General features: G+C 38.3%; 1 protein-coding gene across 4 annotated transcripts in view; it reads left to right on the top strand.

The window, feature by feature from the left end:
- The window catches only part of SCUBE1 (signal peptide, CUB domain and EGF like domain containing 1), a 207272-nt gene that overhangs the window by 128353 nt on the left and 51995 nt on the right, over positions 1-26924 (top strand). For all 4 annotated transcript variants that reach the window (XM_015291284.3, XM_015291278.3, XM_015291272.4 and 1 more), the window contains 2 exons: positions 5334-5450; positions 25376-25498. In XM_015291284.3, the coding sequence (XP_015146770.1) occupies positions 5334-5450; positions 25376-25498 (240 nt within the window). The remainder of the gene's footprint in view (positions 1-5333; positions 5451-25375; positions 25499-26924) is intronic.

The following is a 26924-nucleotide window of genomic DNA, read 5'->3' as shown; positions in this document are numbered from 1 at the left end:
ATTATATTGTCAGGGCAAAAATTAAATTAATATTGGGTAGTGTTGAGTATCTTAATTTTGGTACTAGTACTAGTAATTTCTGTACTATCTGTAGTGATAAAAACAATGGTGTTTAATGTTTCTCAGTCGTGTGTGCTAATTTCAAAAGATATAAGAAATACTGTCTCTGTTTTACATGAAGAGACTAATATATCACAAAATTGCATGTGAGTACCAAGTAATTTGCCAAAGGTGACACAGCAGCTTATGGGAAACATAAGAAAAAATTAGATCTTTACTTTTGTGCTCCAACTTTCAGAACTTGAGCATATCAGAAATACACAAATATCAGATTCCTAAGAAGGAGGAGTTTGATACTGAGCAGACATGCATTCTGCTCTTGAATTTGACATGATGCTTGCTGTGTTCATGGTCCTACCCTTTTCCTTCTTCTCTTCTAGTACTCTTTATCAGAAATAAATAAAGTGAATTAAAAGTGAAACTGAGCTTTAGTCTCTATAGAATAGGTGAATCAGTCTTCTTGGTCCATAGATTCATGTAAGTGGAAAGGGACTTCTGTAGATCATCTGATCTGATCTCCTGCTCAAGGAAAGGCCAACTACACCCTATTGTTCACGGCCATGTGCAGCTGAATTTTGGATGTCTCCAATGACAGAGATTTCACAGCCTTCCTGGGTACCTGTTCTGATGTTTGACCACTCTCCTTGTGAACATTTTTTTCTTTATATCAAGTTGAAACTCCAGCTTAAATTTGTTGCTTCCACAGTCCCTGTGACCTGACCCACTCACCATACTCTAAACCAGTCTCTTCTTGATCCCTGTGGCCATAAGGATACTACAGAAAATCATGCCAAAGCACTTGCTAAATTTAAGATGAACAGCATCCACATCTCTGCCTTTATTCACAGAGCAAATCATGTCATTGTATAAGGTGATCCTGTTAGCCAGGCAAGGTTTGCCCTTAGTAAGCTGATTTTTAAGTATTCTCAAATCATCTTCTTGTCCTTCATGAGCTTGGAAATGGCTTCCATTATGATTTTTGACGTGAAGCTTACTGGTCTGAAGTTTCCCAGAGCCTCCCACTTGCCCTTCTTAATGCTGTCTTCACCAGTCATCAGGAACCATACCTTATGACTTATAAAAGGTTCTGTAGACACTAAGACATATTTTACATTATAATATTCGGATGTCTACCTTCTGCTCCACAAATATACGTAGATTTATTTTGTTTTGCACCGTATCTCAGTTTCTAAAGCTTGTTTTGAATTTTAGATGAAATTGATCCAAAATTTTAAAGTAGATGATAAATATTTCTAGATGTATCTGATTTTCAGTAATACTCTTGAAATCACATTACATTCTTTTGACTGTAAAGATAACATGAAACTAAAAAGATTGAAAGGAGATTTTGAATGACTTTATGAAATAATTGACATCTTCTAAAAACCAGATTTGAGTAGAGGCTTACATTTTGAGTGCTTATATTTTACGTATTTCATAAAAAAATGAAATGGAGGTCATCAGAAATGTTCCCAAATCATGATAAATGTATTCAGTTTCAGGAATTTAATAGCATTCAAAGCCAAGTAAGTACTGTCTGATGTCAGATCTGTTTTGAAGGAAGTGACCAGGCTCTGTGACCTCCTTGTAAAGATTCTGCTTTAGTTCAAAAGATGCAGAACTAGAGCCCGGCCCTCGTCTCTCTCTGCTAAACCCTTGCAGGCACTGGACTGACATATTATAGTACTGAATACCCATGTAACATCACCTGCTAACTTAGTAAACACGCTTAATCCAGTGCTGGAGGGCTGACAGTGCAAGGTTGTACTTTTTAATAGAATATTTGTTTTACTAGGATGTTTAGAAACAATGCATATCCAGTAGTGTAATGGACTACTGTTGAAGCAACAAATATTATGATGTAGTAAAACATAGTTATGTTGCTAATGAATTTGATTTCTTCTTGTTTATCAATCCAGGGAGCATATATATGAGTCTGTTTCATTGTAAAGAGCTGACAGTGGAAAACAGAATATTTGCTGTCCCACAATGCCTTATATATGTAAATAGATTTCCTTTTATTTAGATCCCTGTTTCTGTCTGCATTTTCTGGTGGGATTTCAGTAAGGATATAAGTAGCTCTGTAAGTAAGGATATGAGCAGGATTTAAAATTCTAGTTAAGGTTAATAGTTAAAATGATGAGCTTTATCACAATTCAGAAGGAGACGATACTTCACCACTGTTTTGTCTTCCACTTCTTTTCTGCTCCTTCATCGTAAGAGAAAACATCGGAAAAACAGTGGAAAAACAGTGACCTGTAGGATCAATATCATTGTGAACCTAATCCTAATTTTGAACATCTCTTCCTTCCCTTCCATATAAGTATAGCATCTCCAGCATGGTAGCTCAGAAATAAGACATTTGCTTCTGCTCTGAAACTTGTGTTTGCATTTCAAATACATACTAAAGTTTGACAGAGATGGGAAGAATAGGTTGAAGTCATTTCTAACAGAAACACAAGTGGTGACGTACTTCGGTTTATGTTGCATATAGGCCTCAGCACTTCTATTTGATGTAGTTTGTAATACCTCTTTCCCACATTCTGCTATTTACATTTGTTTTCTTTTACCAATTTTTTTCTCGTGACCTCGAGTTTAAGGAATTTCATCAGTACATCTCTCTGATTACCCAAAATGTTAGGAGGTACTGTCAGAAGTCCTCTCGTTCACTTAGATCTTCATTCTGTTAGAGTTCATCACGTATTAAAGTCAGACTCACCAGGAAAGTTGAAGGGTATTTATTCTTTTTGGTTTGTTTTACTAAATCTCTGTGAAAATAAGAAAAGCTGGCTTGATTCCCTCTATTTATACATAGAAATAACTCTTGTTCACTGGATGACCCTTACCCTATAGATCCAGTCATCCATGCCATGGGAAAAAAAAAAAAAAATTGTTGTGTCAATTCATTTTCACTGGATGTCATCCAGAAAGCAGAAATATTGCTACTCATGTTCATCTCTTGGTGATGAACTGCAATAAAGGACTCTTCATATGCCAGAGCTAATCTGCTAACATAAGATTTACTACTTGTTGCAGTGCCATGCCAAACGTACATCTTTAGCACTTTTGCCTGGTTTTTAACCTTAACTCCTTAACTCTTTACTCCTAGCTAGTCATTCTACCATTAAACTGTACCCAGTGAGGAAAAAAAAAACACACACTTCTAAATGATCTGAAACTTCTTCCTTTGGCATATGAAGATATGCACATACATTCATATACAAATGGAAGTGTCTTCATTTTACCAAAGAATTCTCCAAAGTGTAATGTCAGCCTCTAAAGCTATTAAATAGTCCTTCCAAGGGAAGTAAGTGAAAATCAGAATTGAAGCAGTTAGTTTTGGGTCCTGAAAGTCCTACCTAAATGGTCTGTGCTCATGCAAAATGGCCCATTCATTTTGTTGGAGAGCGCAGGTAAGCAAGGACTCGGATTGAAAATAAAGATGTGCAGACTCAGCTCCTTCTTTAGAAATCTGTTGCAAAAACATGGCAGTCCACTTACTGACTGTGCTTTCTGATAGTTGTGTGCAAATTCATTTGTATACTGATTATTTTTTCTATATGATGTTATTATACAGCATATATGGTATAAATGTGTACATATCTAGTACAGCGTGAATGAATGTATATGGACAGCAAAGTTTTGTCCCATGCTGTTAATGCATGTGTGCCCCCTACCCCTTGATTTTAGCCTGGGTCATCAGTGCCAGCAGCTTATTCCAAAACTAATACATAGGTCTGTGCTTGTTCAAAATTAGAAACAAATTTATTTTGTTTTACTTAGAAGCAGGGAAGTCCCTCCAGAGGTACAGTCACCTTGAGGGTATTAGCCGAGGCTACTTTGAAACAAAAATGCTTTAGTACCAGTCAGTTTAAAGATAAAGCCTTTTCTGTTCTGTGTAAACAATTTTTGATCAGCCCACTGTTCTAAGGCAGTTCCTTATTAGCATATCCTATAGCGTATTGTGAGACCCCGTCTACAGAGTACAATTGTGACACAGGCTGTGAATATTCAGCAATAAGAGTCTGTAAATCTGAGTAGGTAGTGACAAAGCCTCTTCAGGGAAAGCCAAAATGAGGTGAACTGTGTAGAATAATGGCATCTTGGGGGGAGCAGGGAGACTATTTTAATTTAATCAAAGCCAGAGCAACTGAAAAAGATACTATTAAAAGGACTTACTCTCTGAAGTAAATACTTTTCAGATAAATTCAGAGTTCAAACTGACGTGCTAAATTGGCATCCTTGCATCCAGGCTATTCTCTGGATCAAAGCAAAGCTAATTGTTTCACTTGCCTTTTATCTATTTTATGGATGTGTGTGTGGGTATGCATGTGTATGTGTGTGTAAGGTTTACGCATGTGCTCACACAAGTCACAGAGAATAATGGCATCGAGGGAGAGTTCTCCGCTTTTTTTTGTGTGTGTGTGTGATGAAGTTGAAGATTCTTTTTCTTAATGTGGTGGTACCTAATAGCCATTGCCCACTGTTGTAAAAGCTAAGAAGTACTGCATCTTTCCCTTGCCTGTGTTTGCCCAGCCACCCTTCTACATACTACAAGCACTGGGAAATTTCAATGACACAGCTTGGAATGGGTTCAGTGACCTCAATTATGCCCTCCCACCCACTCCAAACTCCTTTCAATTTGCAAAAAGCTTTAAGTGGACAAAACCCAGATGCCTTTTGCTTGTAGTTCAGTAAGAACAGATTGGGCATGTAGATTCTTGTCAAAGTGATATATGTAGTTCATTTTCCATTAACTCTTTCTTAACTAAGGATTTAAAAGTCTCGGTTCCGTGTCTAGCACTCTGCTTTGCTTTCTACTGCTTTTTAAAGTTCATTATGCCTACAACATCCTTTAAAAAAATGAACCTTAAAAAGCCTTGGCTAGACATTGACTGATATGAAACAGACTGAATGTTTGGTTCTGCTTTTAAAGGCAATCACTTTTTTTTTTTCTTAAACTTGTTTCATATGTAATAACCCATCCTATCACCTAAGACAGTTCAAAAGCACTAGCTAAATATAATAAATAAAAACACCAGTTTGGAGGGAGAAAGAAAATGTGACTTGTGGAAATGATTTACCAGTCAAAACAAGTATGTGGGCCCTGATGACCTTGAGAGCTTGCTTGAGTTGGCTTGCTTATAACTTAGACTGCTTTCATAATATTGTAATATTGCCCCAAAGAGTTGGTGCCTCTCCCCTCCCCCAGAACATTTCATTACACTCCCTTTCTCCCCCCTCTCTCTCTCTCTTTCTCTTTCATTCTGCAGAAACATGTGCTGTCAATAATGGAGGCTGTGATCGGACTTGCAAGGATACCGCGACAGGGGTACGATGCAGTTGCCCAGTTGGATTTACCCTGCAGCCTGATGGGAAAACGTGCAAAGGTCAGCTTCTGTTTGCTTTGCAATGCATCATTTGCCTTCAGCGGTTTCGGTACAAGATGTAAATATTCAGATATTTAATCAATACTTTTAAGTTAAGGCTGTTACTGGCACAGTGATTGCAGTTGAGTTCATTAGCTTTCCTCATCCTTAATTCTTCTGCATTTACCTACTTCAGTCATTTTTCTCTTTTTATTAGAGGGTTTTATTACCGCAAAGAGATGGGGTACAGAGGTCGAACTGTTTTTAACTGGACAGAGATTTAGATGAGTAACTCTGGGCTGCAGAAACATTCAGTTACAAAAGGTAGTCTGATACACTTCTAAAAATTCAATCCTGCGGTGATGCCTGAATTTTTCTATTCAAAATTGAGGTTAAAAATCTCAACCAAATCTTTGTCAACTGTTGATCACTAATTGAGGCTAAGCAAAAGCTGCAGAGGTATTACTGGGAAAAAATCAAATAGTTGCCCATTTCTGCTCCTTCAAAACATTAGAAGTAGCTAGCTGTAAAGGAAAACCAAAGCAACATTTATTAGTGCACAGTCTGAGCTTTTCAGTTCATGCTTGGCTTTTACTGTTCCAAAGACAGCATAAGAACCTTGGCATTTTATCCTTCACGAATGCGTTAAAACTGTGGACACGGGAAAGGAGATCAGAAAAGAGCGTCTGATACCACTCTCAACATCTGTTCTCAGTTAAAGAGACAGGGACAGTTCTCAAATACTCCTGCAGAATCAGGCTTAGTGGCCCTATGCATGTAAGTAGTTTTGGATACATACTTGCAGGACTAGGCCCTCCATCAACGCTTTTCCTATTTTCCTACCTATTTCTTTTGAGCTCCATTAGAAGAGACTAGGGGCATCCAGGAGGACATTGCATATATTGTTGTGGCAGAAAATACTTTCTTGTCACTCAGTGGCAAGAGTAAGCTGACCTAACTTGCTAAGAAACTGTTGGGACTTTTTTTCTTCAAAGTAACCAGAAATGTCAGAATATCTTTAGTTCAGGGCCTGATGTAACTTAAAATAGTTAAACCCACAAAAATAAACAGAAAATGTGTGGTTTCCTCTTGCCCCAGGCTGAAAACTTGGGCACGATTCTGTTAGTATGCTTATTTATAGAAATAACAGTCCATTTGCCTGTTTATTTGAAAATAAAACATTTAAACTGCCATTGCATACAATTTTAATGGTTATGGGTGAGCACACATCAAAAATCGGTCGTTCAAGTTCAAACCACATGAAAATAAACCTTCATTTTTACAGGCAGACTAGCTAAGCCATAGTAGAACAGTAACAGTGACTCCACCGAGTGTGTAAAAAGGAGGCATTTTAATACTGTAACATACACCTAGACTTGATCGTGATGTTTATTATTGAAAGTACACCATGGAAAAAAAGAAAAGGTGAATTCTAAATTTAGAAGTCTGGCCACAGAACTAACGTGAAACAATATTTATGTAATAATCAAATCTATAATTAGCGCTACAGACAAAATAAAATGTTCAACTGATCCTCAAACCAAATACCATAGCCCTGAGCGCTTTCACGTTTTTCTTCATTTTCCACTTTTTATGAGAATATGAGAAACAGAATCTGTATTTTTATGATGTTGCAGATATCCTTTTACTTAAACAACAAGCTGAAAGTCACTCAAGTGGTTGAACAAACCAACCAGGTTATTTCTTTTTTAACCTTCATTGACATTTGGGGCAGTAAAAAAAAATAGTAAAATATATGGTTTGCATTTAACTGAAGTTAATATTATTTTTCTAATGTATTACACCATGAGATTTCTGGGCTAGATTTTGCTTCCTTGAAGCCAAAGCAACTTCCCATTTAAATCTGCGCACTAAGAATCATATACTTAAACTGACCAGGGAAGCTGCTTCTGTACATACTGCGGGCAGCCCTTCATCAAGTCTGCTTTCTGAGATGTGTGTCTTCTGAACATAAAAGTGAATGTTTTGGCAGAGTAGCAATAAGCTCCTACCTTTACCTATAAGCTCCTCTTGGTTATAGGTAGAGCCTGGAATAGTGTGGGGTGGGAAAGTTCAGTGTTCACACATTTTCCTGTGAATTTTATTGAAAACAAAAGAGCGATCTTCTCAAATTCTCATTTTTGATTTTTCTCTTCACTCTCTTTGATTTGACTGGAGTACTGTTTCTTATTATATACTGTTCATTGATCTATCTCTTAACAATTACAGCTGTGTGGTAAGAGCAATGGATTATCTATTGAATGCCTGTTAAAGCACCTTCAGGTATCATACAGCTGTCGCATCCGTCTTCCCTGGGCATGGTTTCCAAGTCTATCAAATGTCACAGCATCTCCAACTGAGGTTTTTAATAGAGGCATGATTTTAAAGAGAGGTTATGTTTTTAAACATAAGAGATAGGTTTTTTATCTATTGCAGGAAAAGAAGGAGGAAGGACATATAGGAAAAGCTGAGAGGAACTGGAGGGTTAATTACTGTATTAACAAAAAAAATGCAGTTGTGGTTTTGAGCAAAATGATTTATAGGTTTAGGTTATATTTAGCAAATAACATTGACCAAAAAGAATATTTTTATTGGAAAGTCTATGATTTTTCATCCATTTTGGCATCTTCCTCCCTATGGCATTTGATATAGTACAGCTACTATTTGAAGTTATGTATTTGCTGAAATTATGGAGTAGCTGAGGTTTAAATAAGACTCATGTCTGAACTGTTGAGTACTCCAAGGGGGGCATAACGCAATTTGTAGTTCTACCTCACATGTAGCTGATTTCTTCAATAGTGTGTTTTTAACAAGCTGCTATTTTATGGAAATCTGTTGCTGCTTTCCTTCCTTCCTTCCTCGTTTGTTTAACTGGGGAGTCAGGTAAATTAAACAACAGTTTTAATTTTTAAATGTATGAGATAAATATTGATAGTTTGCTTTTCAAAACTTTGACAGATATTTTGCTTAGTAGTGTGGAAGTTCATTAGCATTTTGATGTAGAATAAAGACAAGCATGCACACACAAAAAGGATATTTTTTTCAAAGAGTATGCAACTCTTTAAACATAACTAATTGGTCCGCATTTTGTTTGCAGTAGCGTATTTCAAGTTCTATAGTTCTATCATAAAAGCTGGGATGGATTCAAACTGCAGAGTACAAAACTGAGTCAGGACTGAAGTTCTGATATTTCTCCTGGCCCTTCCTGAATATAGCAGAATAGGAGGCTGCAGGGAAGCAAGTTCTGAGTAATGTAAAGAATCTATCTTCAGAGTCTCTACACATCGATCTCTTTCACAGACTCAATGGGAAATGGGAGTTCAAAGAATCAGACTCCTTACTTAATGCATGTGCAGTCTGGTCTGTATCAAATGTCAATAAAATAGAAGGAAAAATCATTGTGAATGGAGACTTAGCGTGGAATACATACAGGTAGCTGCATAGCCTGTAAGAGGACTACTGTAGCGGAAGACTGTTTAAGTTTCTGGGAGATGAAGAGGAGAGCTTGAAAACTTTTATCTCCAATTCTTTCTCCCTTATACTCTCATATAACTTACATGGTCTTGCAGTGAAGTAAGAGCAAAGGTGACAAGAACAGACCTCTGCAGCCTAATTAGAAGGGCCTTCAGTTGTATAAGTAGTGACTAAGATCCAGATTCATCAATATTTTGCTGTTTTTCTTAAAAGTTAGTTTCAAACGCAAGTCTTTTCTCAGCTGGGTTGACACAGAATGAAAAAAGATCTTTTTTTTCCCTTCAGTCTTCCTATCAGCTGTTAGCCATATCTCTAAGTAAGCCAAACCATGCAGGCCTTTGTCAGCTAGGAAAACAGACACATCTCAAACAAAAAGAACTCCACATCCTCCCTCTAACTCATACTATTTAGTTTATCCCGCCGTTGTAATTTAGTGACCCCAGCTTGATTCTGAGTTGGTTTTGTGCTGTGCCTGCCAAAGCAGTGTAGTTCATTTCCGTGCATGCCTACTGAGTCATCTACAGAAGTCAGCTAATACAAACAGAAAGGGAGACAGGGGATTAAAAGACACAGTGGCCCAGGATGCTTGCTGCTCATTGCCTCCTACCCACTTTTTAATAGGCCCTACCTTGTGCATCTTGGGATTCCCTAGTCTGTAGCTCCCCTGCTTGTTGGTTTCTGTACTTCTTTCCTGCTGAGTACCTATTTCATGCATTCAGCTATAATTTGCCCTCAGTGAGAAGATTCATCACTTTAGCATTTTAATTATATTAAATACAACGTATATACAGCTGATAAAGCAGGAGATTCATTTCTGAAAAACCTGTGGGGTTCAAGAGGAGTGAAGTCAAGCTAGTTTATTTTCTGAAGATTGTTCAAGTCCAGCTTCTGAACTGGATCAAACAATAAAGAGTTTGCTTTGGAGGTACTATAAGATGTGAATTAGGTCAAGGGGAAGGACCGTGGGCTTCTGGCAACACATAAAATGCAAGACCATGTGGCATCAGAGTTCTCTGTTTCATCGCTTCCGCAGGGATTTAACAAAGAAACTGTGCCCTGAGGCCCTCCTGTGCCCCAGAGCAATGCAGCCTGACTAACTGCAGTCTAACTGTGCAGGTGCCATATTCACCCCATCCCAAGACTCAGATGGCAGAGTACAATTTTAAAACAGAAGAGAAGCGTAAGTGAGTTTCTAGGTGTATGGAGCAAGAGCCTCAGCACAAATGTGGCTTTCTGTAAAGTGCCATCTAACTTTGCATACCCCATGGATGTTTTGTAATAGCAAGATGACTATTGTTTTGTTTAGCTAACTTGCTATTTTGCAGTACTTTCTCAAGCAAGCTCAAGAGTGGGATTTTGGGGAAACACATACTCAGCTGGGACAAAATGTCATTGGTTTTAGTAGCAATGTGGTCTTACATTGGTAATACTGCTAAATATAGCAACATTAACTCATGCGCACAAATGAAACTTTGCCAAGTCCAGGTGATCTCACAGACATGTATTTAAGACACAGAAAGGCCCCTGCACATCTACACCTAAGGCTGGGGCATTTTATTTACTGTGCAGTGTACACTAAGTAAGCCCTTCTTAGCCCTTTGGCATATTGTTTAACCAGAGCAGTGTTATGCAGAGGTTATGTGGCTGGATGCTGTTTGGGCAAACATTTCTTCTTCCTGCTGTCTCATTGTCATGGTTACCCAGAAACGTGGTGTGCTCTCTACTTCCTTGAAACAGCCCCCCATGCTTTTGCATTCAGATGCAGCAGAGAAATGTGGCACTTACACGCTTAAATACTTGACTGTGCTGCTGTGGGAGTGTCAGAAATGCCTTATCGTTGACCAGTTTACCCACTAACTCAACTCTGTAACCTTCCCTATCATTAAGCAATCCAGAAATGAAAACCAGGAGCATGGTGACTAATAAGCTATTTCAGTCAAAGAGCCGAATCAAATTTTACTGAAACATAAGGGAATTATTGCATTGGCTTTATTAGGTTGATGTAGCAATTGCACTTTTTTATCATTCTCAGTTGCAGCATATTATGACAGGAGAATGCATTTTAAATTATTTTTCGATACAAAAAAAAAATGAAAATCTGGAAGTGAATTCGATTTTGAAAATTGAATTGTATCTATGAGGAAAGACTTTGTTACAGAATGAGTTTCAGTGAAGCAAACTATGTCGTGTTTTGGTAAATACAAACTGAAAGGTTTCATTAAATTAAATGTAAAAAATAATGCTCATACCAATTTGGTATGAGAATACGGTTCTGATGTTGAAAACTTCCCTTTCTTTTCATTCAGAACACACTTAAACTAAGTGAAAAGCTCAAAATGAACCGTTTAGCTGGCCAATTTGGCTTCATTTCCTGGATACAGAATATCTGTGAGCAGTTAAGGTTCCTTCCATCATTCCATTAGTCAAAATTACTTAAAGTCTGTTTTAGGTTTTTCACTAAACTGGATTAAATTGATGGAAGCTTTTTAAATTTGCATCCTGTCAATCCTGATCAATTCATACGAAACGGAAAATGTTTCCTCTTTTTTTCTTTTTTGGGGTTTTTGTTTGGTTGGTTTGTTTTTGTTTTTGAAAGAAACACCAGAAGGAATTGTAGGTAACTTTCATTACTTACCATTAGTTCGGTATGTCGACTGGTGGCTCACTTCAGTTATGATCCTCACTTTGTTTGGCTGTGATTGATTGGATAAGTTTCAGAGTAGTATATTTTCTTCTCAGAGTGCCTAAATGAGGAAAGTTTTACAGAAGAATGATGAACTAAGGTTTTGTTTGCTTAATATGCCTGACTCAACATTCCTTTTGCATACCAGTAGAAGTTTGACAGTAAAATACATCCCTGTGCAAGATAAGCTATGTAAAATATATGCATCAGTCAAGTTTACAGTAAGGCAGATGCTGGCATGTACAGCCATTCTTCTCACATCATAGAGGTGCTTCAGGGCCTTCAGAATCATGTCCAGAGGTTTGGTTCAGGTCTCCTGAACTAAGATTAAGAGACAAATGTAAGACAGACACAAATAAATTCATGTGAATGTTTTGTTTGTTTGTTTGGGCACTGTTCTGGTTTTCTTCCTTAGCTATAAAGAGACCTTCTTAAAGTAGTCACCTAAATACCAAAAGTATTCCTTGGGTTAGATTCCCACAGAAAATTGGAAGGTTTCCACTTAAGTTATACCGTCATTTTACCAAAGGTGTACGTGACTTTTTCATAAATGCATAAGCAGCGTTAGAGAAGAAATCATCACTAAAATGGCTTGCTGAAAACTACACCTGAGTTTCCTGCTGAAGTATGTAACTTCCGTATGGAGGTGCACAGCCATGGGATTTATATACTTGCCTTCTGCATTGCTTCAAGCAATGTAAATTCCCACAGGACCTAAACTTTCACCAGTAAAACTTCCACGGTGCCTGAATTTTTCCCGGCGCTTGCAGTGCATACTCATTCAAGTTCCAGTGTCCCTAATCTTAGATCAGAATTACAGTGGAAAATTGGCCTTCTTTTCTTGGTTCACTTGTTCTGGCAGGTATTCCCTTGCCTACTAAGTCAGAAAGTTTGCGAAAAGGGCAGAAGGGGCTGTTTTCTGCTCCCGTATGACTGGGAGCATTACCTTGAGGGGGAGAATGTAGAAACCTGCCTACCACTGTGGGAAAGATGAGATTTGAACCTCAGTCGCTTTTACACACAGGTCTGATGAGTAGGAAGGAACTTATACTTCCCTACGGGGGAGAAGGGAAAGAAAGAAGTATTGGCAACAGTAAATCAAGAGGATTTATGTCCATTATATATGCATTATATCCATATATAATGCTAACTAAAGGGAGCCACTGTCTCTTCAATACAAAATTAAGCATGTGTTATCTGTGCATAACCTTTCTCTGCTGTCATTACAATATATCCTTCTGATTTTGCTTTGTTGCCTTTGGTAATCGTGTTGTAGGTAAATGAACATACTGAGCAGGGAGATTAGAAGCCTAATCCAGGATTAAGAATTGCATTAGATTCACTAAGACATTACGCTATAAAGCTGTTCTTGTCTTTCTTGTTGAATTCATTCATGTACATCAGCATTTTAAATTAAAAAGAATTTAAATAATCTCCTCCAGAGTTCAAATTTCTACAGGTTGCTAATAGAGGCAATTCGATTCATAACAGCCTGGACTACTATTACTTGAGATTTGCAGTATACTTTCTGGGATTCTCCCGTTAGTGCTCTTGCTTAGTTGCTCTAGCAACGTAAAAGTAGATAGATTATGTTTTTTCACACATGTGAAGAGGTCTGTTTAGTTTCCTCCTCACTGAATACATGCTGTTTTTGCAGAACATATGTATTTGAGCCATTAGTCATAATGGGCCATTAGCATTTTCCAGTGCTCTCTCTCAAAAAAGTAGGGGAAAATCATATATGCAAATGGTGAGAAAGAGTAAACTAAAATGAAGTAAGCTGCTGTCAGTCATCATCTGCACTGCAGTCAGAGTGCTGTGGCACCAGCAAATGTCAGCATAAATGTCAGACACAAGATGACAAGCAGCAGTGGGTTTTTTAAGCAGGACCTCTGGTAAATCCAGAAGGGGCTGAAACCTGCTTGCTTTATACCCTTTTCTTCTGACTGTATTTCCATTGATAATAGCAGCACCTGAAATGGCATTTACTTCTGTGGTGTATATTTAAGATAATTTATGTAGTTAATAGAATGGCTGTACTCATGATTTTAGTTCTGGTTCCTGCCATCACTGCTTGATGCCAGAGTAATTTGATGTACAGCAAATTAAATTTTGCTAATGTTCTGCTGATATGGTGCCTTATATTCATTGTTTGGTTTGGAAAATTGTATGTGGAAAATGATGCCTTTGCCTTACTCTCAGTTAAGGTACGGTGATGACTACTGAGATCAGTTTGTCCTTTAGGTTAATAAGTAGCTTCTCTTTACTTGCTGTGCGTAGATAAAGCTATCTGGGATGGATTGCTCTGGGATATCCCAGAGCAACAGTATGCGTGTTCCTCAGAGTCTGTGAAAAGTTAACTAAGGGAAAGATGGGATTGTTCTCAGCAGGCTTTCATTTACTGTTGTGGTGTTTCCACTAAAAATCATGGGAAATTTTGCAGATGGAAACAGACTGAGATACACTGAGTTCTCAAACCCTCTATGAAGAAGCTGACTAATGCAGAGGTTGTCATTCTCAGGCCTTTATATAGGCTGTGCCTTCTGCCACTCTTCCTTTGATCCCCAAGGCCATTTTGTCCTTGCTGTGGATACCAAGCTAGAACCTCTGTCCTATCTCCTATGCATTGGCTCTTAGAGTGCACCAGCTTAGATTTTGTACCTTTTACTTCTCTCCGGAATCCCATGATGTCCTATTTTTTAGAATATGGTCAGAAAAATAGGTGACCCTTTGATAAAATAAAACACACCAGCCTAGGTCATTCCTGTTGGGATTAGAAGTCCTACATTGTATCGCTAAGATACCTCCTATTTGCACAAGCTTAAATGTATGTGCATTCTGAAATAACATGGAACAGCTGGCATGCTCTGAACTCATGTCATATTGCAATAACATGCTCGTAAGAAAATAGCCTAATCCTTACAGGATAACTATACAGGATATCTACCTTGCTTGCCTTCAAGATCTGTTTCATCTGAGTTACATGTTCCACTTCCCTTCAGAGTCTTTCTCCCTGCTTCTCATCAACTTAAACCTAAAGTTACCTTCCCATTAGTCAAATCAAGATCTAGTTTTCATAATTCATTATACAGCAACTCTACTTCCATCAAAGCCCTTACATGACTCTTCTTTAAAGCTATAACAATGTACCCATCCATTGTTTGTGATTAGAAATAAGTGCGTGTTCAAATATAAGCACCATTTGAGTTTGCTTCTCTGTACATTTAAATAAAAAGCTATCAGAAAGCAAAAGAGGACAGATATGGTCAGAAGCCTCTACAGTTATGAATTAAAAAAAATTTGCCCTTTTCATGATGAATACAAGGCAACGAGAAAGAGCTGAAGCTGAATTTATAACAGAACTTCATTGTTGAAGCAAACCCAAGATCTCACTGAGTTTGTAGTTTAAAGAAGCTGAAAAGGATTGAAGTCAGATACAAATCTTGTGGCTGATCTTTTTTTTAATAACAAGCAAAAATATTAAATGCAGAAACCTCTGCTATCTTTGCATGCATAAACTGTATGTATAGACGCAGAGTGGTGAATGGACAGATGAACATGTCTGTGTTGTGTCAGAAGTTAGCACCTAAATAATGAATGGAAGAATTACGTGAAGAAAGATGGTAATGAAAATGTCCTCCAGTAGCTAGACTAGTGATTTTAGGAGCAATCAAAATAGTCATTTTCTATATAGCTGCAAGTTGCATAGCTTAAATATGCAATTCAGTGTTCAACTAAAAATTACTGGACCTTCTGTAAAATGCCTGCTGACAATTTCCTACCATTTTAGAGTGTTTCTGTGTAAAGGACCATAAGATCACATGTCATTTTATCTTAGTAAAGGCCACAGAAGCTCTATGAATCTCAAACTACTTAAGTGATATATGGAAATGAACATATTTCCTGGGTAGATGTTGCAGCAGCAAAGAATCTCTCTTCCTCTTCCCTTTCCTAATCCGCTACTTCTGAAAAAACACGAGGAAGAAATTGGAGACACATGTCGAAGAGGCAACCAAAGGCAGGCAGTTGGTGATTTAGGACTATAAAACAATGGATGCAGCTGCCTAACTGAAGAAAAAAAGTAAAGAAAAGCAATATTAAACTAGAGGAAAATTAACACTTTCATCATGAAAACAACGGTCCTGTTAGGTGTTTGAGTGCTGGAAAGAATTTCTGAGAACACGCCCTTTGTGACATCTTTGGGAAAATCAAGACTGTATTAGAGTGCAACCCAGTCAGTGCTTCCACAGGGAATTCCTTGATATATCAATCAACCATATGCATGGCAACACTGTGTAGATAATAAGTAGACTTGTGGTTGTTGAAGGAAGAAGGTGCAGAGTTTATCAGTTTGTTATATAGGGAGGCAAAAGAAAGGTTAAAACCAAAAAGGAATTTTAAACAACAGAGGCAGTTTTGAAGGACCTGAGCAAGATGTCTGAGAAAACTCAAGCTCAGGATTCAGAAAGGGAAAACTGATGGAAGAACAATGCCTGAGTTCAGACAAGCTGCTTATTTTAGAAGAGCAGACAAGGAAGACAAGGAAATCAGACTAGGACACAAGCTGCCAGGTAGCTACAAAAAAAACTGCAAATGTCTCTGTAAATGTGGATTAAAGAAGCAAACATGGCAGCCTGTCTGCAATGGCCTCTCTGCTGAGGCTACAGCCATTTAGTGTGTTTATACCTATGTTATCCAGTCTGAAGACAAAGAACAAATAAGAATAACCCAATATGAGGAAAATAGTCACAGCATCTGGCAGGCAGATGCAGTTTCTCAGTGAAGAGCTCTGTGTCATGCCCAAAGAGGAGCTATATTCATCTGTCCCATTATGGCTGTCCTGGAAACAACTGTTTCAAGGCTTGGAAAAGGCTGAAGGGTGACTCAGATTCTGCTTTTCTCCCCCACTTTACTAAAGAAAAGAGGGATTGGACCATTGTCACTGCAAAGACAAACCTGGCACATGTCAAGATGATGGTGCCTCTGACAAAGGTGTGGAGGGAGAGTCATGGAAGGAAGAGAAGGATTGGCAGAGGTGAGGGTAAATCCATATGGGGTATAGGAGAAGATGAAGAAAGATACTGTTCACCAAGAGAAAACATATGGTATTTTGAGGGAAAAGAACACAGAAAATGGTTGGTAATAGCTGTCTACAAGTACTCAGAAGCCTGGAAAAGTGAACATCAGATGTAGACTGATGGGTATATATTTCAAGTAGGCACCAATGCAGTTAATTTGAGGTATGTAGACATAATGTGATCCAGACTTTCTGAGAGGGATGTGAAGTTCCAGGTCACAGTGAGGAATGATGAAATGATAAACTCATGGGATTTAAAAAATAAGATGAAATTCAAATTTTAAGTAGTAACACGGGTGAAACTTGTCAGAAAGAAGAAAAGAGAATGGAAGGAAAAAAAAAATGTGAAATAGAACTGTGGATAACATCTGCCTTCTAACTGTTGCTGCAAATTCATCTCATACAGACTGCTTGAAACTTCCACTACCCCTTCCCTTTTTGGGGGAATTGGACATTCAATTCATTTGTCTGCTGTAGACTCATTCTTGACAGATGAATATAATATAACAGATTATCTTCCATTTAAAAATTGCAGGCTTGGGTCAGCTGCCATGTAACTGAGTTTCATTCCTTCCCAAGGGTTCCATCTATCCCTACAAAATAAATTCATGTATACTAACTTAGGGTTTTTTCATGAGTAGGCAATATCCCTGCTCCCTGGAAACTTGCATTTGTTATTTGTCTTTGTGAACCTCCGCTTTGAAAATGTCAAATCCTTTAAATTAATGCTTGGGAGGGTCATATTTTGCATTTCAGTTGTTGAAAAGACCTTGCATTTATTTGACAAAATAAAATTCCCCGAGGATCAGCAACCACAGTTTATTATGTCAAAGTGTAGTGTGTTTTCTGTAATTTGGGGGTCAACTACTTACATAAGCATAGCTACCAACATTCAAAACTTACAGTATTTTTTTCTTTGATTATTACTTTTTCATCATATGTTATCCCTTGTTTTTTATATGGCTATATCCTGCTCTCAGTGATGTATTTGTCTTCCCAAATACAGAACTGATCCCTGGATGGCTGAAGAAATATCTTCCAAAAGTTTTGGAGGGTTAATGTTGGTCACTAGCCAATTTTCTTTGATTCATTATCAGTTATGAGGGATTTGAATTATCATGAATTAATAGTATTCAACTATCCTTTTCAGCAAGAGTAGCTTTATCATTAAAAAAAACAGTTTTATAATGGGATTTTGGAGAGCATATCAGTGTCTTCAAATGTCCTTACCCAACACCAATTTTAGTTTTAAATTCTATTGAACTAAATCAAGCACAAGTATAGGAATGTTTAGATGCAGGCTAAGATTCTTGAAAGCAAACACACAGCCTTCCTGAGGAAAGAGTGATTTCAAAGGGAAAAATAAAAATAACTAAAAGGTAAATTGGGTTTATGTGCTAAGTCCAGGGATTCTTATATCTTTGTCCAGCAGCGTCCAGCTTTCTCACTGGCTGTTATGCTTTTCCTTGAGATTACATGGAGAGATTGAATACCGTAAGAGCAAGGCATTGTTTTTTAGTGAGATTTACAACAGATAATGTGCCCAGGGATATTAGCTCAAGCAGTTTTGTCTGATTTTTGCCTTGAGAGACACTGGATTAACCCCTTTAATGTAGCCATTGAGCAGACCTTTCACCAATTCATATAGTTGTCTGTCTCAGCTCCTCCTACATAAAACACATGCACGTTAAATGTAAAATTATTTTGATAATAGTGGCTATGTGAATAATGAAGGGAGGTAAGTATTCAGCCTATATATTTGCACAGTTTGGTACCACCACTTTAAACACAACCTCTAAGTGTACATGTGCTTAAATTGTCATTATTACCATTTGAGTTCCACAGAATCTAGTGTACTTAACTTCCCAGATGCTTTGTAAAAGAGAGACATTATTTGTTGTCCCCCAGTCATAACTGCACACTTATTTCTTCCTCTCCAGTGTTTTACAAAAAAAAACACTTCCATTAGTAAAACCTTACAGTAGGAGGAAAACTAACTTTATTTTCTGGCATCTCCATGGCTTTTTTTTCTTTCCCCTTTTTTCTGTAATTGTTTTTGCATTTAGCTCTAGACAGTATTAACTGTATCACTCTCTCTCTTTATATCCCCCATCCACTTCACATTCTGGTATCACAGTCTTAAGACAACTTGCACTGTTTGGGTTGGTAGCATTGCACTAACATGTTTTTATGTTTAAAAAAGAATTCAGTGTTCAGCAAAACTTTCAAATGAAAATCCTTTCTTTTCTTGATAGATTTAGTAAATCCCTTCCCTTTCACAAACGAGAAATCATGGCCTAAACTGTTCTGACAGCATTTCTAAGTTTTTCACTTTCAAAGCTTTTTGTGTTTTATGAATCTAATTAACTGTAATAAGAAAATAATAGGACATAATGTTTGTTTTACGAGGTGATTGATCTCTTGGCAGCCTGGCAGACTCTTTTATTGATTGGTTGGTGGATAATGTCAGAGTGGATGTGTCCTGGAGCAGAATAGCTGACACCTAAATCCATATGTGACAGATTACCATCTGTGTTGGAAGACAGGTTTCTTTGTGAAATTGGAAAGATAACAGGTGAAAATGGAGAAAGTGACATGAGGGAAATGTGTTGAAACCTGCCTCAACCCTCCCATGCTATAAGAGCATTTACACAAAGCTCTCCATTTTGTGGGCAGCGTGTTTTCAGGATGAGGGAGATTAAATTTTAATTACACTCATTCCTGTCTGCCCAGTCTAGTTTTAGTTCTGTTAATTAGGAAAATGCCTTGCCCCACAACCTAACCATAAAGCTAATTAAGTAGATAACCTTCATTTGCTACTTAGTGGAACTTTGGTTCAGTAATGATTATCATACATTACAGTTAATTAGCACCGTGGGAGGGAAAATGAGGATGTCACTGAAGTGCAAAACTCAAATTAGAGGTGCTATAATATATGCCTTATTTCATTTTATAGCTATCTGATGCAAGGAAGTCACGCACTACCCTACCCGTCTCAGTCTCACATTTGTCAAAGGAGAAATAATTAAACTTATCTCTCCTGCAGAAGTGTTTGTAGGTTTAATGCAATAAAGTTGATAAGATCCTGGCCTTTGAAATCCTCAAATAGAAGATACTGCATAAATAGAATTATTCCTCTCTGAAATATGCAAAGCATGTTAGAGGCAGTGAGCTCCGTTCAGAAAGCACAGTCACAGGTAGAGCGGTGGAACAGCACATGTACGTCTTAAAGTGGAGTGTGCCTGTACAGTTTTACACATATTCACAATGTCTTCCAGGATAAAAATGCTACCAATACATGGTGCTGTATCAAACCACTCAAAAGCCTAGACTAAAAAGGAAAAACGTCTGAATTTGACAGTACTTTTTACAGCAAATGACTTTTTTTTCAAAATGCTTTGTTCAATTAAAATATTTCATTTTAAATTATTTGTCCTGAAAATATCAAGTGATAATTACCAATGCCTCATTACACAGATAAAATAAAGTAGGGAGGTGTTAAAACTTGCCCAGACTGCTAGATAAACCCATTAGAAAACTGGACTAGGACTTCTAATTCCCTGTAATCTACCAGACAGCATTTACATTTAGATTTTCTTGCAGTGCCACTACTTCTGTGTGCTCACATCCACTGTTTGGTCTCCATAAACTTTCAGCAAGTGTTGATGAATGTCAATGGGTGCCATTTTTTTCTGCTTGGAAGAATTCAGTGACACACCATTGCTTCATACACGTTTCCGCATCGGATGCTTTTTTGCCCGGCTGCTCTTTGCTGGTGTTTGTTGCACAGCAACGGAATGTAATGGAATATTGTCAGGGAGGTTAAACCTCTACTGCCATACCACCAACATCTGCCTCTGTTGTCAATGGGACGATGTAATAAAACAGGAGGCATTACTTTCGGAGCAGCCCTTGTGGTATGGAAAGTGTTGTTTAGCACAATGAGAGTGTAGGTTGTGGTTTTGTTAATCCCAAGCTACTTACTGTATTAGAAGTTACGCTGAAAAAATAAGAGGCAAATTAAAACAATTGTAATCTGAGCATTAGCAGCATTGATAACATTGATAATGTAAAGCGATGTGTGCTTTGTGCAAGCCTGTCCTGTTTGTCATACTAAGTAAGGCAGCCTTGTTGGGTTGTGCATTGGGGTGGGATTCATGTTTGGGAAAGTAAATTTGTTTTTCTGTGCGTCTATTTCCCCAGCTCTGACAAGGTTAAAGAGTTTTGTGGCCTGTTTTATGAAGTACTTTGTGGTCTGCATGCATCAGGGGACTAATACCTGTGTCAACAAGGCAACAATAGTTATAACGGTTAGGGAACAGTGGTGATTTTTAGAAGCATGAGAAAAGGGAAAGAAAGAAAAGAAAGCAGAGGAAAATGACATGAGTGGGAATAAAAAGCTAAGAATTGGCAGACTAGCCCGCCCTGCAGGAAACGTGCCTACCGATATCCTCTGAATGTTGATAATAGTGTTACTGATCCTAACGTGCTGTGTTTAGCAAAAACAAGAAGGGCGTGACATTCCTGTAATTATTTTTGGTTGATCTTGGAGTATATTATTTTCCTGGAGCTAGGTAGCATTTTAATACCGCAAAGGATTAGACAGACAGAATCAGTTCAAATATTTGTCCAGCCATTGAAAGAAGCAGCCTAACTTCCGCCTGAGATGAGGCTTTGGAAATCTCCATATCCATCATTGTTCGAGAGCTAAGCGAAGATTGCACGTTGATTACCCTTTCAGTTCTATTTAAGCTGCTTACGTGGAAAGTTAAATTCTAAGTTACTTAAAATCACTACTTTTTAATTTGTTCTCTGACTTGTGTGTGGCAAGGCAAGGCTTTCTGAGTTTATAGCACATACACACTCATGCATGCACACGCATCCAGATCAGAACTGGGGCCTTCTTAACATGACTTAATGCTAAGCAGAGCTTGAAAAGGTACAAAGTGAATCAGGAACAGTCATTCCCATCAATCTTCACAAGGACGTGTGGAAAAAAAGAACAACAGACTTCTGTGGTTTGTCCTTAGTCTGTTATTGGTCTGTGTCCCATTTGTGCAGGGGACGTCATTTGGTGTTTGTAGCAGATCAGCAGCTTGTATGAGCAAGCTATCATTTAACTATATCAATGCTCTTGCTACATTAAGAGAAGTCCTGTTGGATTTCATTGCTAACACACTGGCAGCCCATCAGACCTCCTGGTCTGAAATGGCCAGAGTGTTGTATCAACTCAGATTATCAGAGCATTTTACATACAACCCTTGTGGAGAAATACAGCTCTTAAATACTCTTGTATTTCTGGGGATAGGGGGGAACAGAGCGCTGTGGAAAGTTTGAGCTATTTTTATGCAACTTGCATTATCAATTGAAAAGGAGCCACTTCAGAGCTATGTTTGAAGACAACCGTTTCATAACTTCTACAGACAGTCCCAATAATAGTAGATAATACAGGGAGATTTGACTAAGTAATTTCAAATCTGGTAGAGATACCACGACGGGCTTCCAGTGTGTTTTTCTTCCCCTGCATGGTAGGCAGACATGCCGTGGAAGCATACTCTCTGTGAAGTTCATGGGAGCCACTTGACAAAGGTAGGTACCAGTCAGTTTAAAGATAAATGGGCCCCCCCCTTCTCACACAATGGAATCATTTATTTTCACATGGCTCATAACACAAATTATTTATAGCTATGGAAAGAAAAATAGTGGGGATGTGGGCTTGATGCAATTTCTGTGAACCAGTTAGACATGATGTGGTTGGATACTGCTCTCTTTCAAGTGAAATGCAGCAATGTACTGCTCTCCATAGAGTGAAATAATTTTTACATGCCTTGTCAGTCTCGTTATGGCCATGGAAAGAAATACAGTGAAAGCAGAGACACTGGCGCTGTTTGTGTTATTTAGAATGTTTTTGCAGCTAACAGTTTTGACCTCTATTCTGTTTTGATGGTCCTGGTTTCAAAAGGCCACGTCATGTCATCCAGCGAGAAGAAATGAATAAATACTTTCTTTTCCTGTGGACTCTCCCAGGTTTGGTGTAGATCCTAGTTCAGGATCACTCCAAAGAATTGATGGTGTAAAACTGATATGCTGCATTGTCAGTGGAATTGAAATGGATTAACAGCTTCAAATCTACCTTTTGAGGCCAGGAAGGTTTCGTTTTTGTTCCTTGTGGACTGCAGAGACCCTGAAAAAAAAGTTAGCGAGACTGTAGTCTGGAATGTGAACATGTGAAATCCAAGGGCTATCATTTAAAACATCAATCCTTCAGAATGGTGGTTGACAGGCTGCAAGTAATTTCTGCTTCATAGCCCAGAGGTCATGTTGTTCTTATCAAGGGAAAAGGAGACCTTCCTCATGACGGATGACTATTCTGTGTGTTTATGATACACAAGATATTAGCAATTTTAATTTACAGTTGAATTAGTCCAAAAGTTTTGTCTTGGCAAGGTACACCTGTGCTGTGAAAAAGGATGAAGCAGGTAATCCATCATGGGAAGTGTACCACAGCCCCAGTTACTACTTGTTGGAGCTAAGAGGGATCGCTCTCAAGAATGGAAATGGCTGGGGAACTAGGCCACCAAGTCATGTATTTTCACCACTGTTCTGTACCTGTGCTTGTAATCATAGCAGAAACCAAATGGGTTGCTGCCTACAGTCTCATGCTGTTATGTATTGCAGCATGCAGTGTAATCTTCACTAGGTCAGGTTGGGAGCTTAAGGTTATCTGTCCTTGGCTACTCTGTTTCAGTCACCAGAACCTGAGGATCATGGACAAGAAATAAGACTCCTGCTATCAGCTCAGTTTGAGAACTCTGTTACCTGAGACAGAGATTGCATTTGGGCAAAGCACTCAGGGCTTGATACCACCACAGCTGCAATCTATCATTTTACCCTCATGCTTTTAGTAGGATTGAATGCAAAGTCCACTCCTGTGCAGAAGCAGACACAAAACCAATAAACAGTAGTATTTGTTCTATGGTTTCATTTCTCTTTTCCATATGTCCAGCTCATGAGCAAGTTGTTTTAATTATATATGCCATTCTTGCTCATTGGAGTCATACACCCTCCTGAATGTATTTCGGTCAGTGTCCACGCAGCAAAGCACCGTTTAGGAAAGTGGGCTGAATTTGCTTCTGAACTATGACAATTTCTAGATTAACCTCCTCACTACTCTTGCAGACATATTGGGCTGCTTTTTGTATTCCATGTGCAGAAATGTGGTAAGAGCCTTACTACTCTCCCATGTGTGTAATCATGTTTTCAAAAATGAGTGAATAACAGACCCTCAAAGTCCTCTTAAATTTAAATCATTCTAAATGCCCCCTTCACTCACCAGCATAGTGCTATACTTGATAAATTTCCATCTCCACATTTTAGTTCCTAGCTTTGCATTTTGCAGGAGTTGCTTTTTAAATGATCAGCTGTTACTTCAACGTTTCAGAGCTTACAGTAAGAAACTTTTCAATAGCAAAGATTATATTCCACTTATTTTTCTGAAAGATCTCATTTTCTCTTTCAGAAGTATGCGACCAAGGCTCTGACATATTGCTTCTCCGCTGTTGTATCTCTAAAAAGGCCGATATTTTTGCAGTGTTATTCTCCTGAAAAAGTAGTAGGTGTGGGGTTTCTTGCAGAAAATCTGCATTCATAGTTTTGTAAGCAGGGAAGGGTGGAAAAGTGCCCTGCATTTCAAATGAGATTCTGTGGCGTATTGTATCCATGTTACACAAGCTTTTATGGACTGGTCGTTCCAGATTTTCAAAACTTCTGGGAGAAGTTATAAGGTATAGGAGGTAGACTCAAGGTGGACCTCAAGGATCATCAAGGTCCAACCCCTCTGTCACATTCAGGGCCACCAACCTCCATATCAAGTACTAGACCAGGCTGCCCAGGGCCCCATCCAGCCTGGCCTTGAATACCTCCAGGGACGGGGCATCCACAACCTCTGTGGGCAGCCTGTTCCAGCACCTCACCACTTTCTTGGTAAAGAACTTCCTCCTGATATCCAACGTAAATCTTCCTTCCCTCAACTTAAAACCATTTCCCCTTGTCCTACCATTATCTACCCTTGCAAAGAGTTGACTCCCCTCCTGTTTGCAGGCTCCCTTTAGGTACTGGAAGGCTGCCTTCTCCTCGCAGCCTTCTTTTCTCCAGGCTGAGCAAGCCCATCTTCCTCAGCCTGTCTTCACAGGGGAGGTGCTCCAGCCCTCTGATCATCTTCATGACCCTCCTCTGGACCCTCTCCAACGTATCCTTTCATTTCTTTATATAGTAATAATGGAAATATTTTGTGATAAATCAAATGTGCTTTATGTTGTGTTTGTTGTTATTTCATTTTTTCAAGTGTTCTCATGTTTTGAGAATTTCTGTGTTAGGTGAGAGATTCATGTTTTACACGAGCTGAAGTCTTCTGTTAGGTAAATCACTACATCTATAAAGAAACTTCCCTGAATTGTTTTTAACATCAAAGTACCTCAGTTTGGTCATTTACTTTTTCCACGGCTGACAGAAATACTTCTGTCTCCAGAACAATTCAGCCATAGCTCTTTAGTTAGCCTTGCCAGAAAGGTTTGGGAAGGGATACATCTGATGAGCCTGTTTCCTAACAAGGACAGAAGCCTCCTTGGGAATCTGAGTAAACTCCTCTACTCCTACCCTAAAATACTCTATTTGCAGTCATGAACTAAATTTTTGCCCCTTCATTCCTTGCAGATATTGATGAGTGCTTGGTAAACAATGGTGGCTGTGACCATTTCTGCCGAAACACAGTTGGCAGCTTTGAATGCAGCTGCCAGAAAGGCTATAAACTACTCACAGATGAACGGACCTGTCAAGGTAATACATCACTTATTTTACTCTTTATATAATTAAGTTGTTAATTTCAATTGATGACTTTCTTTTTTCATTGTAAGGGGGAGCGTAATTAAGTATTTTGTATTAGAGATCTTAATCACACTTTCATAGGAAGTAAAGTTAGAAAATACCTACCAGATTTTGATGTTCTGGAGTTGTTTTAGAATATGTGTTGGAAATTTCTTGCTTCATTGTTTTCAGTGTTTTCTTCCTGCTGAAGCAGGAAAATCCCTGTGGTGTAGTGGAATTAGCAGAGGCAACGATTCTAGTGTTCTTGTCCTCTAATTTGCTGTGATCTCTGTGGGACAGAGGCATACCTTATTTACAGCGAATTCATTTGGAGTAACTTAATGGAATAGAGCATTTGCAACAGTTAAAGTGAAAAAATAGTGTAATTTGTGAGCTTACTTTTTCTTGATAGAATTCGCTTATGGAGCAGTAATAAAAGGAGTTTTGGGGGAATCCAAATGAAGTGTGATTTACATCATGTTTGTTGTGTGCTTCATGATTTGTTACCAAAGTCACACAATATTATAAATTCTAATGACTAGTTAAGTGTGTAACAATTTCAAACATGTGAATTCTATAGCTTTATTCTGTAGAAGCCTCCTCGAAAAGACTAGAAAGATGAGGACGCATCATTTGAGAGAGAAAGGGAAGAAGGAAATATTTGTGGAAATTTTTCTACTGGGATTGCCTTTTTATTCATACATGATCTATTTGCATGGGTTTTGAACACATGAAAGTTACAAAGTCCAAAATTGCAGTACTTTAAAGCTTCTTTGTTCAGCAAAGGAGAAAAAAATGTCTGAAGATCCATACGTCCTTTCCAAAGATTTTGCACTGCATCTCATTGGTACTTCTGTTGCCTAAGAAGCTTATTGTACCGTGTGTGTCAGTGAGAAGACAGTGCAAGGTTACTTTCATGCTAGGACACGATGGGAAAAGCTCAGATTGGCACAGTGAGTTCCACATGTGTAAGAAGAAGTAATGTTGAGTCACATCAGAAAGTTGTGAGTTGCCAAGTTTTGATACACCTGCTAAAAATAGAGACAAAACGTTAAGAAGAAATATTCCTTTCATGATGCCTATAGAAATAGTTAGGAATACTTTCTGTTTCTTGAGTTTCTTGTGTTGTAACACGTTCTCACTGTCATATCAGTAAGAGGTTTTGCCACTGAAGTCACTGTAAGTACAACAAGGAAGAACTCAAGACCTGCATTCTTGTTAGGCAGTAGCTAATACAAAATGTATTTGTTCATAATGCTAAGTCTTAGTAACATACTTTGAAACCTACCTGTAAATGATCAGGTACTTGTGATAATAAGAAACTAGAAGCAGTTCTGTAAACCTTGTTTGTGAGAGTTTTGTCTCTTCGTGTGCCTGGGACGCTTAATGAGTGAGTTGC

Source organism: Gallus gallus, chromosome 1 (assembly GCF_016699485.2).
Source record: "Gallus gallus isolate bGalGal1 chromosome 1, bGalGal1.mat.broiler.GRCg7b, whole genome shotgun sequence".
Classification (NCBI taxonomy): domain Eukaryota; kingdom Metazoa; phylum Chordata; class Aves; order Galliformes; family Phasianidae; genus Gallus; species Gallus gallus.
The sequence above is the reverse complement of the archived record's forward strand: the minus strand, read 5'-3'. Positions and strand labels throughout refer to the sequence as shown.